General features: G+C 55.5%; 6 protein-coding genes across 6 annotated transcripts; 4 read left to right on the top strand and 2 right to left on the bottom strand.

The window, feature by feature from the left end:
* Nucleotides 1–308: 308 nt before the first annotated feature.
* On the top strand, nt 309–4,347 carry ATEG_01578 (coatomer subunit alpha; the record flags this gene model as incomplete). Its single annotated transcript, XM_001208943.1, has 8 exons — nt 309–320; nt 409–458; nt 521–840; nt 895–1,230; nt 1,289–2,255; nt 2,308–2,903; nt 2,951–4,035; nt 4,093–4,347. The coding sequence occupies 8 exons, from the start codon at nt 309–311 to the stop codon at nt 4,345–4,347; spliced, it is 3,621 nt and encodes a 1,206-aa protein (XP_001208943.1).
* A 376-nt stretch (nt 4,348–4,723) lies between these two features.
* Nucleotides 4,724–5,426, bottom strand: ATEG_01577 (flavin-linked sulfhydryl oxidase; the record flags this gene model as incomplete). Its single annotated transcript, XM_001208942.1, has 2 exons — nt 4,724–5,213; nt 5,275–5,426. The coding sequence occupies 2 exons, from the start codon at nt 5,424–5,426 to the stop codon at nt 4,724–4,726; spliced, it is 642 nt and encodes a 213-aa protein (XP_001208942.1).
* Nucleotides 5,427–6,022: 596 nt separating this feature from the next.
* On the top strand, nt 6,023–7,121 carry ATEG_01576 (putative transcriptional regulator; the record flags this gene model as incomplete). Its single annotated transcript, XM_001208941.1, has 2 exons — nt 6,023–6,280; nt 6,348–7,121. 2 exons carry the CDS (start codon nt 6,023–6,025, stop codon nt 7,119–7,121), a joined length of 1,032 nt encoding a protein of 343 aa, XP_001208941.1.
* An 811-nt stretch (nt 7,122–7,932) lies between these two features.
* ATEG_01575 (putative AP-1 adaptor complex subunit beta) lies at nt 7,933–10,564 on the top strand (the record flags this gene model as incomplete). Its single annotated transcript, XM_001208940.1, has 7 exons — nt 7,933–8,009; nt 8,082–8,102; nt 8,181–8,312; nt 8,379–9,016; nt 9,070–9,638; nt 9,697–10,058; nt 10,111–10,564. 7 exons carry the CDS (start codon nt 7,933–7,935, stop codon nt 10,562–10,564), a joined length of 2,253 nt encoding a protein of 750 aa, XP_001208940.1.
* Nucleotides 10,565–11,393: 829 nt separating this feature from the next.
* Nucleotides 11,394–12,831, top strand: ATEG_01574 (NAD(P)-dependent alcohol dehydrogenase; the record flags this gene model as incomplete). Its single annotated transcript, XM_001208939.1, has 4 exons — nt 11,394–11,504; nt 11,562–12,173; nt 12,238–12,506; nt 12,768–12,831. The coding sequence occupies 4 exons, from the start codon at nt 11,394–11,396 to the stop codon at nt 12,829–12,831; spliced, it is 1,056 nt and encodes a 351-aa protein (XP_001208939.1).
* A 128-nt stretch (nt 12,832–12,959) lies between these two features.
* cspA (putative cell surface protein) lies at nt 12,960–14,157 on the bottom strand (the record flags this gene model as incomplete). The annotated part of the gene is made up of 2 exons (XM_001208938.1): nt 12,960–14,033; nt 14,155–14,157. The coding sequence occupies 2 exons, from the start codon at nt 14,155–14,157 to the stop codon at nt 12,960–12,962; spliced, it is 1,077 nt and encodes a 358-aa protein (XP_001208938.1).
* Nucleotides 14,158–14,312: the final 155 nt, after the last annotated feature.

Below are 14,312 nucleotides of genomic sequence, written 5' to 3'. Positions count from 1 at the left end.
TCACCGCCTCGTCGGGAACGGACCGGCAGAACTCGCTTAGGGGCTGACCGCCCGCGCTTAGTCATGGCCGCCAGGTACGGAACAACAGCACCTCCCGCTCTCTAACAGTTAGTTGTCCAGACGGATGGTCCAGACTGTTGACCATCTACTTCACTTCCACTCTCCACGGCCTCTCTTTTTCCCCGACCATTCTTCCCCGGTGGATGAGGTGGTCCCCTCACTAACTTCTCTCTTTTCTGCGTGTGGAGCGTATTCCTTTATGGTGCGGCTTCGGCCAACCCTTTCTCAAGATGCAGTCCTCTCCCAATATGCTCACCAAGGTATGCCTACTCCTCCCTGCCAGGTCTCCCCATGTCTACATGGTTCTTTCGCTACGAGGGCCTCAATTGACCTCAATTTTTGTCACAGTTTGAGTCGAAATCTTCCCGGGCGAAGGGAATTGCCTTCCATCCCAAGCGGTTAGTCTCCCCTGTGTCAACACCACGCGTCGCAACCGGCCCAACGCTGACCCTGAGTCTAGCCCATGGATCCTCGTCTCCCTCCATTCGTCGACGATCCAGCTGTGGGATTATCGCATGGGAACCCTCATTGATCGTTTCGAAGAGCACGACGGCCCCGTTCGAGGAATTGATTTCCACCCAACACAGCCCCTCTTCGTCTCCGGCGGTGACGATTACAAGATTAAGGTCTGGAGCACTCAGACGCGGAGATGTCTGTTCACACTCAATGGCCATCTGGACTACGTCCGCACCGTCTTCTTCCACCATGAGCTCCCCTGGATTCTCTCTGCCTCCGATGATCAGACCATCCGAATCTGGAACTGGCAGAACCGGTCACTGAGTAAGTTGGGTTCCAGACACTTGGCCCGAAAGTAGGCTGACACTCGATGCGCAGTCTGCACGATGACCGGCCACAACCACTATGTAATGTGCGCGCAGTTCCATCCTACCGAAGACCTTATCGCCTCGGCCTCGCTGGATCAATCCGTTCGCATTTGGGACATCTCCGGCCTGCGGAAGAAGCATTCGGCCCCGACCACCATGTCGTTCGAGGATCAGATGGCCCGGGCCAACCCCAACCAGGCCGACATGTTCGGAAATACGGATGCAGTCGTGAAGTTTGTCTTGGAGGGCCATGATCGCGGTGTCAACTGGGTGTCGTTCCACCCCACTCTACCCCTGATTGTGTCCGCCGGTGACGATCGTCTCATCAAGTTGTGGCGCATGAGCGGTATGTGTTTTATGCGGTCCGCATATTTTGCTGGCATCACTGACATTGTCTCCTATAGACACTAAGGCATGGGAGGTTGATACCTGCCGTGGCCACTTCCAGAACGCATCGGCCTGCCTCTTCCACCCCCACCAAGATCTCATCCTCTCCGTCGGCGAAGACAAGACTATCCGAGTCTGGGATTTGAATAAGCGTACCTCCGTCCAGTCTTTCAAGCGGGATTTGGACCGGTTCTGGGTCATTGCTGCCCATCCGGAGATCAACCTGTTCGCCGCAGGTCATGACACTGGTGTGATGGTGTTCAAGCTGGAGCGTGAGCGCCCCGCATCGGCCGTATACCAGAACCAGCTCTTCTACATCACGAAAGAAAAGCACGTGAAGTCGTACGACTTCGCAAAGAACGTTGAATCCCCACCGATGCTCTCCTTGCGCAAGCTCGGATCCCCTTGGGTGCCACCCCGGACGGTGTCTTACAACCCTGCTGAACGCGCCATTCTCGTCACTTCGCCCACTGATGGTGGTATCTATGAGTTGATTCATCTCCCGAGAGATGCTACTGGTGCGGTCGAGCCGACGGATAGCAAGCGCGGTCAGGCCTCTTCTGCCGTCTTTGTTGCGCGCAACCGATTCGCGGTGTTCAGCCAAACGAACCAGCAGGTCGACATCAAGGACCTGAGCAACTCCACTACCAAGACTATCAAGGCTCCTGTTGGCACAACAGACATCTATTTCGGTGGTACCGGCTGTCTGCTCTTTATCACTCCTACTTCCGTTGTCCTCTTCGATATCCAACAGAAGAAGCAGCTGGCTGAATTGGCCGTGAGCGGCGTCAAGTACGTCGTCTGGTCGAACGACGGTCTGTACGCGGCGTTGCTGAGCAAGCACAATGTCACCATTGTCACCAAGACGCTTGAGCAAGTCAGCAGCCTACACGAGACCATTCGCATCAAGAGTGCCGCCTGGGATGACGCTGGCGTGCTTCTCTATTCTACTTTGAACCACGTCAAGTACTCCCTCCTCAACGGGTATGTTGCTTCCTGTCGGGTTGAAGCCAAGAACTAAGCTAATATTTTCCAGTGACAATGGCATCATTCGCACTCTCGACCAGACCGTTTACTTGGTTAAGGTGAAGGGCCGGAATGTCTACTGCCTCGACCGCAATGCCAAGCCCAGAGTCTTGGAGATCGATCCCACTGAATACCGCTTCAAGCTCGCCTTGGTGAAGCGGAATTACGATGAAATGCTGCAGATCATCAAGACCTCCAGCCTGGTCGGTCAAAGCATCATCTCTTATCTCCAGAAGAAGGGTTATCCAGAGATTGCACTGCAATTTGTGCAGGACCCTCAGACCCGTTTCGAGCTTGCTTTGGAGTGCGGTAACCTTGATGTCGCCATCGAGATGGCCAGAGAAATTGATCGCCCCACGCTGTGGAGCAGACTCGGCACGGAGGCTCTGGCCCACGGTAACCATCAAACCGTAGAGATGGCCTACCAGAAACAGAGAAACTTCGATAAGCTATCTTTCCTCTACCTCTCCACTGGTGATCAGGAGAAATTGGCCCGGATGGCTAAAATTGCTGAGCACCGTGGTGATTTCACCTCCCGCTTCCAAAATGCCATCTACCGCGGTGACATTGAAGACCGTATCCAGATGTTCAAGGAGGCCGATCTTTGTAAGTTGTCCCTTTTACTCACTAGTACGCCCACTAACCTTTCCCAGACCCGCTCGCGTATCTCACTGCCAAGGCCCATGGCCTGACTGAAGAAGTCGAGTCCATCTTGGAAGCCACCGGCCTGACCGAAGACCAGATTACGCTGCCGACAATCGAGGAACCCGCCAAGGTGCCCCAACCTTTTGTCCAGACATTCAAGTCCAACTGGCCCGTCAAGGCGGCTGGTCACTCGTCGTTCGAGAAAGCTCTCCTCGGTGAAGTCGGTGCAGGTGACGAAGAAGCCGCCGAAATGGACTTCGAGGTCGAGGGAGAGGATGAGGCTGTGGCCGCCCGCGACACCCTCGAAGATGAGGAGGAAGATGTTGACGGATGGGACATGGGTGAAGAAATCGCTGTCGAAGAGGACGCCGAGTTCGTTAATGTCGAAAGCGCAGAGGCTGGGGCAGGCAGCACTGAGGCCGACCTTTGGGCGCGTAACTCCCCTCTGGCCGCGGACCACGTCGCCGCTGGTTCGTTTGACTCTGCCATGCAGCTCCTGAACCGCCAAGTCGGCGCCGTGAACTTCACCCCCCTCAAGCCCCGATTCCTCGAAGTGTACAAGGCTTCCAAGACCTACCTCCCTGCCACTCCTGGCCTTCCTCCCTTGGTGAACTACGTTCGTCGGACCGTTGACGAGACGGATACCCGCAAGGTTCTGCCCATTATCCCACGGGATCTCGAGACGATTGCCAATGTCGATCTGCAAGAAGGCTATGCGGCCATGCGCGCCAACAAGCTTGAAGAGGGTGTGAAGATCTTCCGCGGTATCCTGCACTCTGTCCTGATCAACACCGTGTCCTCTGAGGCGGAGGTCGAACAAGCCAAGAAGGTCCTCGCGACCGCCCGCGAGTACGTTTTGGCCATGTCGATTGAGCTGGAGCGGCGTCGCATTGCCCAAGAGGAGCCGGACAATGTCAAGAGAAACCTGGAGCTCTCCGCCTACTTCACCATGCCTAAGTTGGAAGTTGCCCACCGGCAACTTGCTCTGATGGCTGCGATGAAGTTGGCATTCACCCACAAGAACTACTCGTCCGCCCTCAGCTTCGCCAACCGCATGTTGGCCAACGGGGGCTCCGCTAAGCTTCTCGACCAGGTATGTATTGATTGAATTTTGATGTCGGTGCGCACATTGACTAACCCACGCGTACAGGCTCGGAAGATCAAGGCTCAGTGCGAACGCAACCCACAAGACAAGGTTGAAATCGAGTTCGACCAATTCGCCGAATTCGACATCTGCGCGGCATCCTACACGCCGATCTACACCGGCTCGCCCAGTGTGTCGGACCCCTTCACCGGAGCCAAATACCATGAACAGTACAAGGGCACCGTGTGTCGGATATCCGAGGTGACCGAGATCGGTGCGCCAGCCAGCGGACTGCGGCTGTTTGTGCCGAACCAGTATTGAAGATGACCTTAGTATTATAATGTTCCCGTTTTCCAATGTGACGCAATAAAATGTATTTTGCCGCGTGGGAAGAGGGTTGGAGTTTGCGCCAGGGTTGGAGGAGGCTCCTGCACTCTGCCTTAGATGTATGGATCTTGTGTCTTCGATAATTGCTCAGCGACGTTTCCATTATCTTCATTTTATATTGTTTCCTTTTCCGCAATGCAAGTTTGGACATGTTTGTTACATCAAGAGTTTCCGCATTAGAGGTGAATACAGGACGAGTGAGCATTGCCCGCTAAATGTCCAATAGAGGGGAGAATCCCATATGCTACATCTACAGTACAGCTTATGCTACAATATCATACAATTGAGCCCCTTCGTTGCATCGGATCGATCAGTCGCACCGCCCATCCTTCCACCCAGTCCGCCACCGTTCTTCCCAGAACCGACAATCAAACTCCTTCTTGCCGAGTTTCCGATTGACCTCATTATGCGCCTCACACATCCACGTTCCAAAGTCCGCCCGTCCGCCGAGTCGCGGCTCGTTGCGCCCACTGGGATCCGCCATCCACTTCCGGAAATCCTCCGCGCACCACCCACACGGATACAGCCGGGAGAAGAGCCTCAGGAACGCGCGCATCTCGCTCTGTTGCTCCTGCGTGGCCTTTTCGGGGTATGCAGCTGTCATGGAGTGGAGGAGGGTCCAGGTGGAGCGGCCGAGGACCTCGACGTCGGGCGGACATTCATCTGGGACGGTGGCGGGGGTCGATGGCATGGCGTGTGTTGTCGTTGTGGTCGAAGTGGATGGCGTGTTGGCGGCGCCTTGCGCTTTGGCTTGCTTTGTCAGGGCGCGCCAGGATGCGGCGGAGGTGCAGAGGCGGCATCTGTGGCGTGTTAGATAGGTAGTTTCTTTCATAGATTTCTCCGGAAAGTGTGGGCACTCACGGTTTGCCGTCTTTGTCGAGCACGACGCCGTTGGGGAGTTTCGTCATACCCGACTCGTCCGTCTTGGAGTCCGAGGAGGAGCTCGCCGCGGCAGACATCTGGTGGATGAAGAGGTGTTTCTGGGACTTGGGCTGTGGTTCTGTTTCGGACATGGTGTTTGTTGAGTTTTCTGGTGTTTCAGGACTCAGTGTAGAAAGATGCGAGAGCTGTAGATGTAGGTCTATATATTTAGCGGATGCTGGAGTACAGAGTAGTATCAAGTCCCGAGGGACTGCGCAGTGGCGGATTCTGGTGCTGCTACCAGAGTGGGTAGGAGTGACGACAAGCAAAGAATCACACTAACAAGAAGAAAACAGAACAAATGGAGGTTGTTGCGAAGCCGGTCGAAGAATATCAGAAGAAGAATCGAGACTTCCAGATGGTGCTTTGTCAGCTTCTCCGACGGATTAGTATGGCGGCGCATCATTGCCGCAATGGTCGCGATGGTCTACTCTTTCCAAATCCAAATTGTCCCGTGCCTATCTATTAATTCCTCTTGGTTATTCAGATCGCCTCGAAGTGATACGTCACACCTATTACACTGTCCCGCGTCCTTGTCTGTGAAAGTTCCAGCGGTGTCGTGAAATCAGCCTGGCGCGTCGACTGAATCCTACCTAACCACCACGACACCTGCGCGCGACGAATTGCAGGACAATCAACCAAACTAGTCTACACCGCAGCTTTACGCGACAAACATAAGTAGTGAGCGATGGCTCCTCGTTATGCGCTGTCCGAGTCCGAGTCGGAGCCCGATGAGCCTGCAGCCCCTGCGGCCCCCTCTGACGATGCGCTCGAAAAGGCCTTGCGCGATACAGTGGCCAATGTCTACAAATCGGGGAAGATGGAGGAATTGACAGTAAAGCGCGTGCGTCTAGCAGCGGAGAAAGCCCTCGACCTCGAGGAGGGCTTTTTCAAGAGCCACGATACCTGGAAGGCGAGGAGCGATGAGATTATCAAGGATGAAGTGGTAAGTTATTCGAACCAAGTACGGTACGGTATGTGACGAGGTCAATTGCTCATATATGGTGTTACAGTCTGTGCAAGATAAGGCCGCACAAGATTCCGGACCAGAGGATGACGAAGACGAGAAACCTGCTTCTCCTCCGCCAGAGAAAGCGAAGATGCCCAAGCGCACAAAACAGGATAGCTCCGCTACCTCCCGCAAACGCCAGAAAACAGGCATGCCAGAATCCGCCGACGAGGACGTCAAGAAACCAGCGAAGAAGCCGACGAACCGAAAGACATCTTCATCGGAATCTCCAAAAGCACAGGATCCAGCCGATTCCGACGCTGCAGAAGAAGCGAACGCCGAACCCAATGCGGAGTCAGAAAGTGAGATGTCGGTGGTGCTTGACGAAGAGCCCAAACCCCGGAAGCGACAGAAGAGCTCCGAGCCATCGCAAAAAGGAAAGAAAAAGGCCCCGACGAAAGCCAAGGGAAAGGACGCCGATTTGGATCCGAACCAGGCGGAGATTAAGCGCTTACAAGGCTGGTTGCTCAAATGCGGCATCCGCAAGATGTGGTCGCGGGAGCTGGCTCCCTATGACACCCCCAAGGCGAAGATTAAGCATCTCAAGGATATGCTGAAGGAGGCAGGGATGGAAGGCCGGTATTCTCTGGAGAAAGCGCGACAGATCCGAGAGGAGCGAGAACTGAAGGCAGATCTCGAAATGGTCCAGGAAGGGGCGAAGTTATGGGGGAAGGAGAGTGCCGACGAAGGTAGCGACACGGGTCAGCCTCGACGGAGGTTGAACCGAGGCCGACAAGCTCTTGCTTTCCTGGAGAGCGATGGCGAGGAAACGGACTGATTGGTGTAGGGGGCGGGAACGACATTGTATGTGTATGAGGTGATTCGGAGTAGCTTCTGCCTGGCGCAGTTGGTGGTGTAATTCAATCAACCATGTACTCTTAGGAGATCATTTCCCGGCTTTCGTCCCGCCCATACGTTGGGCGACCAAGCTGAACACGGCAACCGAGGAGATGAAGAGCACTAGATTATAAAACTATATCTATTAGACCCATCGAGAATGTCCAGCGGAGAATGCGCACTCACAGCGGTGCGGGAGTATTCGTTCTCCTCGGCCTCTGTCCGGGCCTCGACGAAGAGACGGCGCAGGTTGGGGAGATTCGCCTGTGGAGGTTGAGAGTTAGCAGAGCAGCTTATAATCTATCACAAGCAGACTGACCATGAATGAGTGGTGCGTGAAATGGAGCAAGAGATGGTAGTGTTGAGAGGGAAAGGAGAAGAAGACCGAAAGTACCTCGCCATACTGCGGACTACGGGGAGGTACCACTACCGCTTTGTGCGGACGCGGCCAGCGTGACCTCAACTCCATCATCAATTTACCTCGTCACTCACTCTCTCTCTCTCTTCTTCAACACAACACCAACACCCTTCCTCCAGTCTTCAATACCTCCCACCAGTCCACCCCCACGATCCGTCTGTCTCGGAGGGAATGCTGTTCTAATCCTGCGACCAGCTTCTCCTCCCCCCAGAATTCACCCTGTCCCTGAAGTTCTCGCCGCCGCCGTCTCCCCCCGCAGTGGTCCGCAAGGACGCTCTTCTCTCTTCCCCCAAGCTTTTACCTTCGCCTCTTGGTGGAGGCGCAATCTCACGTCATGGCGATGAGTCGGATTAGAGGCGCCTTTGCGGTGCCTAGGAAAGGAGAGACGTTCGAATTGCGAGCTGGTCTTGTGTATGGAGCTCCCACCCCTCTTGAACCATGCCCTCCCACGGGTCGATAGCGACATGCTAATACAATTATCAGATCCCAATATGCCTATGAACGGTATGTCGCAGAATCCCTCCATCACCACGGTCGTTACGCGTGCGTTGTCCCCGAATGGCGGTTCTAACCCGATACCAGAAAGGAGTCTATTCAGAAGACCATCATGGCCATGACTCTGGGCAAAGACGTCTCCGCCCTTTTCCCGGATGTGCTGAAGAACATTGCGACAAATGATTTGGAGCAGAAGAAGCTCGTATACCTTTATTTAATGTGAGTTTGCTTCATCACGCCGGCCATATCGTGCCCCCACCCGCTGATCGCTCGTCCGCCGTCTAGGAATTATGCCAAATCCCACCCGGACCTCTGTATTCTCGCCGTCAACACCTTCGTACAAGACTCCGAAGACCCCAATCCGCTGATTCGAGCGCTCGCAATCCGCACTATGGGATGTATCCGCGTGGACAAGATGGTGGATTACATGGAGGAGCCCCTGCGGAAGACCCTTCGCGACGAATCGCCGTATGTCCGCAAGACCGCTGCGATCTGCGTGGCCAAGCTGTTCGACTTGAACCCTGGCATGTGCTTGGAGAATGGCTTCCTGGAGATGCTGCAGGAGATGATCGGAGACCCCAACCCCATGGTGGTCGCTAATTCCGTGACGGCACTCTCCGAAATCCACCATGCCGCTCCAGAGACCAACGCCCTCCAGGTCACCACTAACACTCTGCGCAAACTGCTGATGGCCCTGAATGAGTGTACGGAGTGGGGTCGAGTGACCATTCTGACCACCCTGGCGGAGTACAAGACACTGGAAGTGACCGAGTCGGAGCATATCTGTGAGCGCGTTGCGCCCCAGTTCCAGCATGCCAACCCCAGTGTCGTATTGGCGGCTGTCAAGGTGGTTTTCTTACATATGAGGAACATCAACCCTGAGTTGTCGAAGAACTATTTGAAAAAGATGGCCCCTCCTCTTGGTATGAGGTCCCATTCGCCCCTTATGGCTGTCTTACTGACCGTGGTTCCTTAGTTACCCTGGTCTCCTCCGCTCCTGAGGTGCAGTATGTTGCCCTGAGAAACATTGATCTATTGCTGCAGAAACAGCCGGATATTCTGAACAAGGAGCTCCGAGTGTTCTTCTGCAAATACAATGACCCGCCCTATGTGAAATTCCAGAAGCTCGAAATTATGGTTCGGATAGCCAACGATCGCAATGTTGACCAGCTACTGTCGGAGTTGAAGGAGTATGCCCTAGAGGTGGATATGGACTTTGTTCGGCGCGCTGTTAAGGCTATCGGACAAGTGGCGATTAAGATCGAGAGCGCGAGCGAGAAGTGTGTCAACACATTACTGGACCTGATCAACACCAAGGTGAACTATGTGGTGCAGGAGGCGATTGTGGTGATCAAGGATATTTTCCGGAAGTATCCTGGCTACGAAGGCATCATTCCCACGCTTTGCAAGTGCATTGATGAGCTGGATGAGCCCAATGCTCGGGCCGCTCTGATCTGGATTGTGGGTGAATACGCCGAGAAGATCAGCAATGCTGGTGATATTCTCGGCGGATTCGTAGAAGGGTTCAACGAGGAATTCTCTCAGGTTTGTCGCACCCCAAGGATGATTTTGGAGGGAGCAGGGCTGATTTTTCTTTTTGCAGACTCAACTGCAAATCCTGACCGCTGTCGTGAAACTCTTTTTGAAGCGGCCTGAGAAAGCTCAGGGGCTTGTGCAGAAGGTGCTTCAGGCGGCCACCGCCGAGAATGATAACCCTGACGTTCGTGATCGTGCCTATGTGTACTGGCGGTTGCTCTCCAACACTAGCGATCCGGGGGCTACCAAGAACATTGTGCTATCTGAGAAGCCTCCCATTGTGACCACGATCCACTCTCTGCCTCCCGCGCTTCTCGAACAACTGCTCGCCGAGCTTTCCACGCTCGCATCGGTCTACCACAAGCCACCGGAGCAGTTTGTCGGCCAAGGCCGATTCGGTGCGGATGCCGTGCAAAGAGCCGCCATCGAGTTCGTCACCCCTTGTCTGGTTCGAGTGGAATTGATGCTAATATGATGACAGGGAACAAATTCAAAATGCACGAGAGAACCCACTGGCTGCTGCCGCCGCTGCCGCGGCAGTTACGGGTAAGACGCCGCCTCCACAGACCCAGAACAATGTGGAGAACCTGCTGGATATCGACTTTGATGGCACGGCACCGGCCTCGGCGCATAAGGAGCCCGGCGGAGGCATGTCTGGCCTCGAGGGTCTTGCCGGCACGCCCGTCCGGGTCGAGTCTCCTGCGGCGGGGGCTCCGGCCGGCAGCAATAACCTGGACGATCTTCTCGGGGTGTTTGGCGACGGCGGAAGCGCAGGGGGTGCGGCGGCCAGCAGTGCTACTCCCAACGGCGGTGCTGGTGCCGACCTCATGAATGGGTTTGCTGGACTCGATCTGTCGGGCAATAATACCACGTCGCCACCACCTGGAGGGAGTCAGCCGAAGAAAACCAATGAGGATATTTTGTCCTTGTTTTAGGCAGTGCAACATGACCGGATCATGGAGAACTAAAAGCTGGCAAGGGAAGGGGTTAAAAGATGATGATTTCTGCATCCTACATAGAATATCTTGGTTCTCATCTGCTCATTCGTGTGATGTTTGCTTTCCGCCTGTGATTTCCTTTATTTGTATATCCAGTCCTCTTTAAACAGCGCTGTTATATCTTTTCTTTCTTTCCATGTCTTCTACCGGTTGGTTATGAATAGTTGTATCCAGAGTATCTGGTAGTGGAATGCAGCAATGGTCGGAAATAGGAGATAAAATGGAAGTAGCGGTGACTCAGATAATCATGCTGACGGACTTCATGTGGACTGATGACACCAGGAGCTATGATTATTCTCTACTCCGTAGGCTTATACTGAAGAATGAGTCATGTCTGACCAACGCGCACTGAAGAGTGACTGACTCATGTATAACCAATGCGCTTGCTTGATGCTATCCATCCAACATCTGTCGATAGATGGCCATAGCTCCGTGGTTTCCCCATCAACCACCCTTACTACCTAGGTAGTATATCAATCCTATAGCCTTGATTACAGGCCGAGACCGTTCTTCAAGTGCTGGCTGTCTCGTATCTCCAAACTCCGTTCTCTTCGGATACTTTCCATGCCTTCACGATGTGGGTCACGGAATAAACGGCCCATCCGGTGCACGGGGAGGACAGTCGACAGCTCTCTATAAAGTGGACATCCCCCACTCTGTGAGTCTGTGCCGTGTCCTCCTCATCGCAAGACTCTCAGACCGAAGACATGGCGCAAACCGACTACAAATTTGAAGGATGGATGGGCTTGGACCCCAAGGCGGCAATATGGTGTGGCAGGAATTCCAGCCCAAGACATGGGAGGAGACGGACATCGATATCAAAATCACCCACTGTGGGATCTGTGGCTCTGACCTGCACACTCTGCGGAGCGGCTGGGTAGCCTCCCTCTCCCTCTCCCTCCTGTCTGCATCGATTGGCTAACATACCCGACAGCGCCCAACCAACTACCCCTGCTGCGTCGGCCACGAGATCGTCGGCGTCGTCGTGCGGGTCGGGACGAAAGCCGAGGGCGGGATCAAGGTCGGCGACCGGGTGGGCGTGGGTGCACAGAACGACTCGTGCCTGGGGCGGCTGGGCGACTGCCCGGAGTGCGCGATGGGGGAGGAGCAGTACTGCGCGCAGAAGTTCGTGGGCACGTACAACAACACGCACCTCAACGGCGACAAGAGCTACGGCGGGTACGGGCGGTACCACCGCGTGCCGTCGCACTTTGCGATCAAGATCCCCGACGGCATCCCGTCGGCGCACGCGGCGCCCATGCTCTGCGGCGGCGTCACGCTGTACAGCCCGCTGAAGCACAACGGCTGCGGGCCCGGCAAACGCGTCGGCATCATCGGCGTCGGCGGGCTGGGCCATTTCGGCGTGCTTTTCGCCAAGGCGCTGGGCGCGGACAAGGTGGTTGCGATCTCGCGCAAGGCGGCCAAGAGCGCGGATGCGCTGAAGATGGGCGCGGATGTGTACATCGCCACGGATGATGAGGCCGATTGGGCCACCAAGTATGCCCGGTCGTTGGATCTGATCGTGTGCACCGTGTCTTCTACCAAGGTGAGTGCGCCTGCGGGGAGGTTTTTGTCCTGCTGTCTGCCGGGCTGTGTTTTGACTCTCCTAGATGCCGATGGATGAGTACCTGGGTCTGCTGGCGACCAACGGAAGTCTGGTCCAGGTTGGATTGCCGGAAGATGGGACGCTCGCGGCGCCCATCCACCTGCTGAGGCGCCGTCTGAAGGTGGAGAGCTCGCTGGTGGGATCGCCCGCCGAGATCCGCGAGATGTTCGAGTTGGTCGCCCAGAAGGGAGTCACGCCGTGGGTGGAGGAGGTGCCCATGAAGGAGGCCAACAAGGCGATTGTGGACATGAGCGAGGGCAAGGCTCGGTACCGGTATGTGCTGGTGAATGAGCAGTAAAGAAATATATAGGAGGCGTCTTCTGAGGACCTTGCTGGTGCATAGAGACATGATCGTTCGCATGCATCTTTGATTACACACCAGGCTCTTAGTGTACTTCTTTGGGATACTCTGGTGACTGTAGCATTCTTGCTTAATGTCCTGCTGATACTAGAGCTAATATGATCTACTGGCAAAAACATCGAGCATGCTATGTGTATATTATAAATTATTAAGGCAAACTATCTGACAAACAGAGGCCTCAAACTCTATATTGGCTGCTTTTCAATCCAAACCCGGAAGTATGGACTGGGAGTTTAGGTGTCAGAGCAAAAAGAAATCCAAAAAACAAAAATCCACAACTCCAAATTACACTTTATTCAACATGTCGTGCCTTCTCACAGCTTCATGGTAGCTGTGTGCGTAAGCCTACCCTCGGGATGATTGACTCAGAGGAGGGCCATGACCGCCATGACAACAGCCAGGAGGCTAGCAGCGGGCTTGACAGCCGGTGCAGCACCCAGGAAGGGCTGGTTGGGAGAGCCAGAGGGCTGAGCGGGAGAGACACCGGAAGGCTGAGCAGTGGCACCAGGAGCGCCAGGGGCGGCAGAGCCAGCGGGCTTGGGAGAGGCAGCAGGGGCACCAGGAGCGGCAGAGCCAGCGGGCTGCTGAGGAGAGACACCGGGGGCACCAGGAGCGGCAGAGCCAGCAGGCTGCTTAGGAGTGGCAGCAGGGGCGGCAGGAGTGCCGGCAGCGCCGGGAGCACCGGGGACAGCAGAAGCGCCAGGGGCGCCAGGAGCACCGGGAGCACCGGGAGCACCGGGAACAACAGAAGCGCCAGGAGCACCGGGGACACCAGGAGCGCCCGGAGCGCCGGGAGCACCAGAAGCACCAGGAGCACCAGGAGTGGCAGGAGCACCAGGAGCACCGGGGGTACCAGGAGCACCAGGAGCACCAGGAGCGCCAGGAGCGCCAGGAGAAGCGGGGACACCAGGGACACTAGGAGCAGAAGGCTGACCAGGAGCGACAGGAGAAGCGGGGGTACCAGGGACACTAGGAGCAGAAGGCTGGCCAGGAGTAACAGGCACAGGAACCACGGGAACAGGAGTGGCAGTAGCAGGGGGAGCAGGAACGGTGCTGTTGTGGAAAGGAGCAGTGGGCACCGAGGTAGCCGGCACCGTGGAGTTGTGAATGCAGGTCGGGCACACGGTCTCAGTGGCAGTCTTGTTGGTAGTGACCGGGATAGGCACCACCGTGGTGTTGAATCCCGTCGGCTTAGGCGTCGGGGGCGGCGGGGGCACCGAGGTGCCGGTGCCAGTGGGAACCACGGTCTTGCCGTTCTGCTCACACCAGGTGCTGGTGACCGTGATGGTGTTGGTCAGAGTGATGGGGACTGTAATGGTCTTCTTTCCGGAAGTAACGGTGGAAGAAGTCACCGGGCAGTCGGTGGTCACAAAGGTGGTAGTCTTCGTGATGACGGCGGCCGGCTCGGTGGCAGTCACAACGGCCTGAGAGCTAGGTTTCTGAGGATATCGTCAGCGGAGAGCAGCACCCCTTGGCTGATTATATCAACAACTCACCTTGTGGATAGCACCACCAAGAACAGGGCCGGCCCAGGGCCAGGAAGGCAACAGTTCCTCTAACCATCTCGAAAGATGATATGATCCCACTGCAATGAAGGAGGCTTTAAAACACCAACAAGGGCAAGTTGGACTTGAACGAGAGTAGGGTAAAGAAGCAGCGAATGAACCAAGCGTGTTGTGGAAAGGGAAGAAGGAGGTTGGGGAGTGGGATAATGGTAC

Source organism: Aspergillus terreus, genomic scaffold (genome assembly GCF_000149615.1).
Source record: "Aspergillus terreus NIH2624 scaffold_2 genomic scaffold, whole genome shotgun sequence".
In the NCBI taxonomy this organism is placed as follows: domain Eukaryota; kingdom Fungi; phylum Ascomycota; class Eurotiomycetes; order Eurotiales; family Aspergillaceae; genus Aspergillus; species Aspergillus terreus.
The sequence above is the reverse complement of the archived record's forward strand: the minus strand, read 5'-3'. Positions and strand labels throughout refer to the sequence as shown.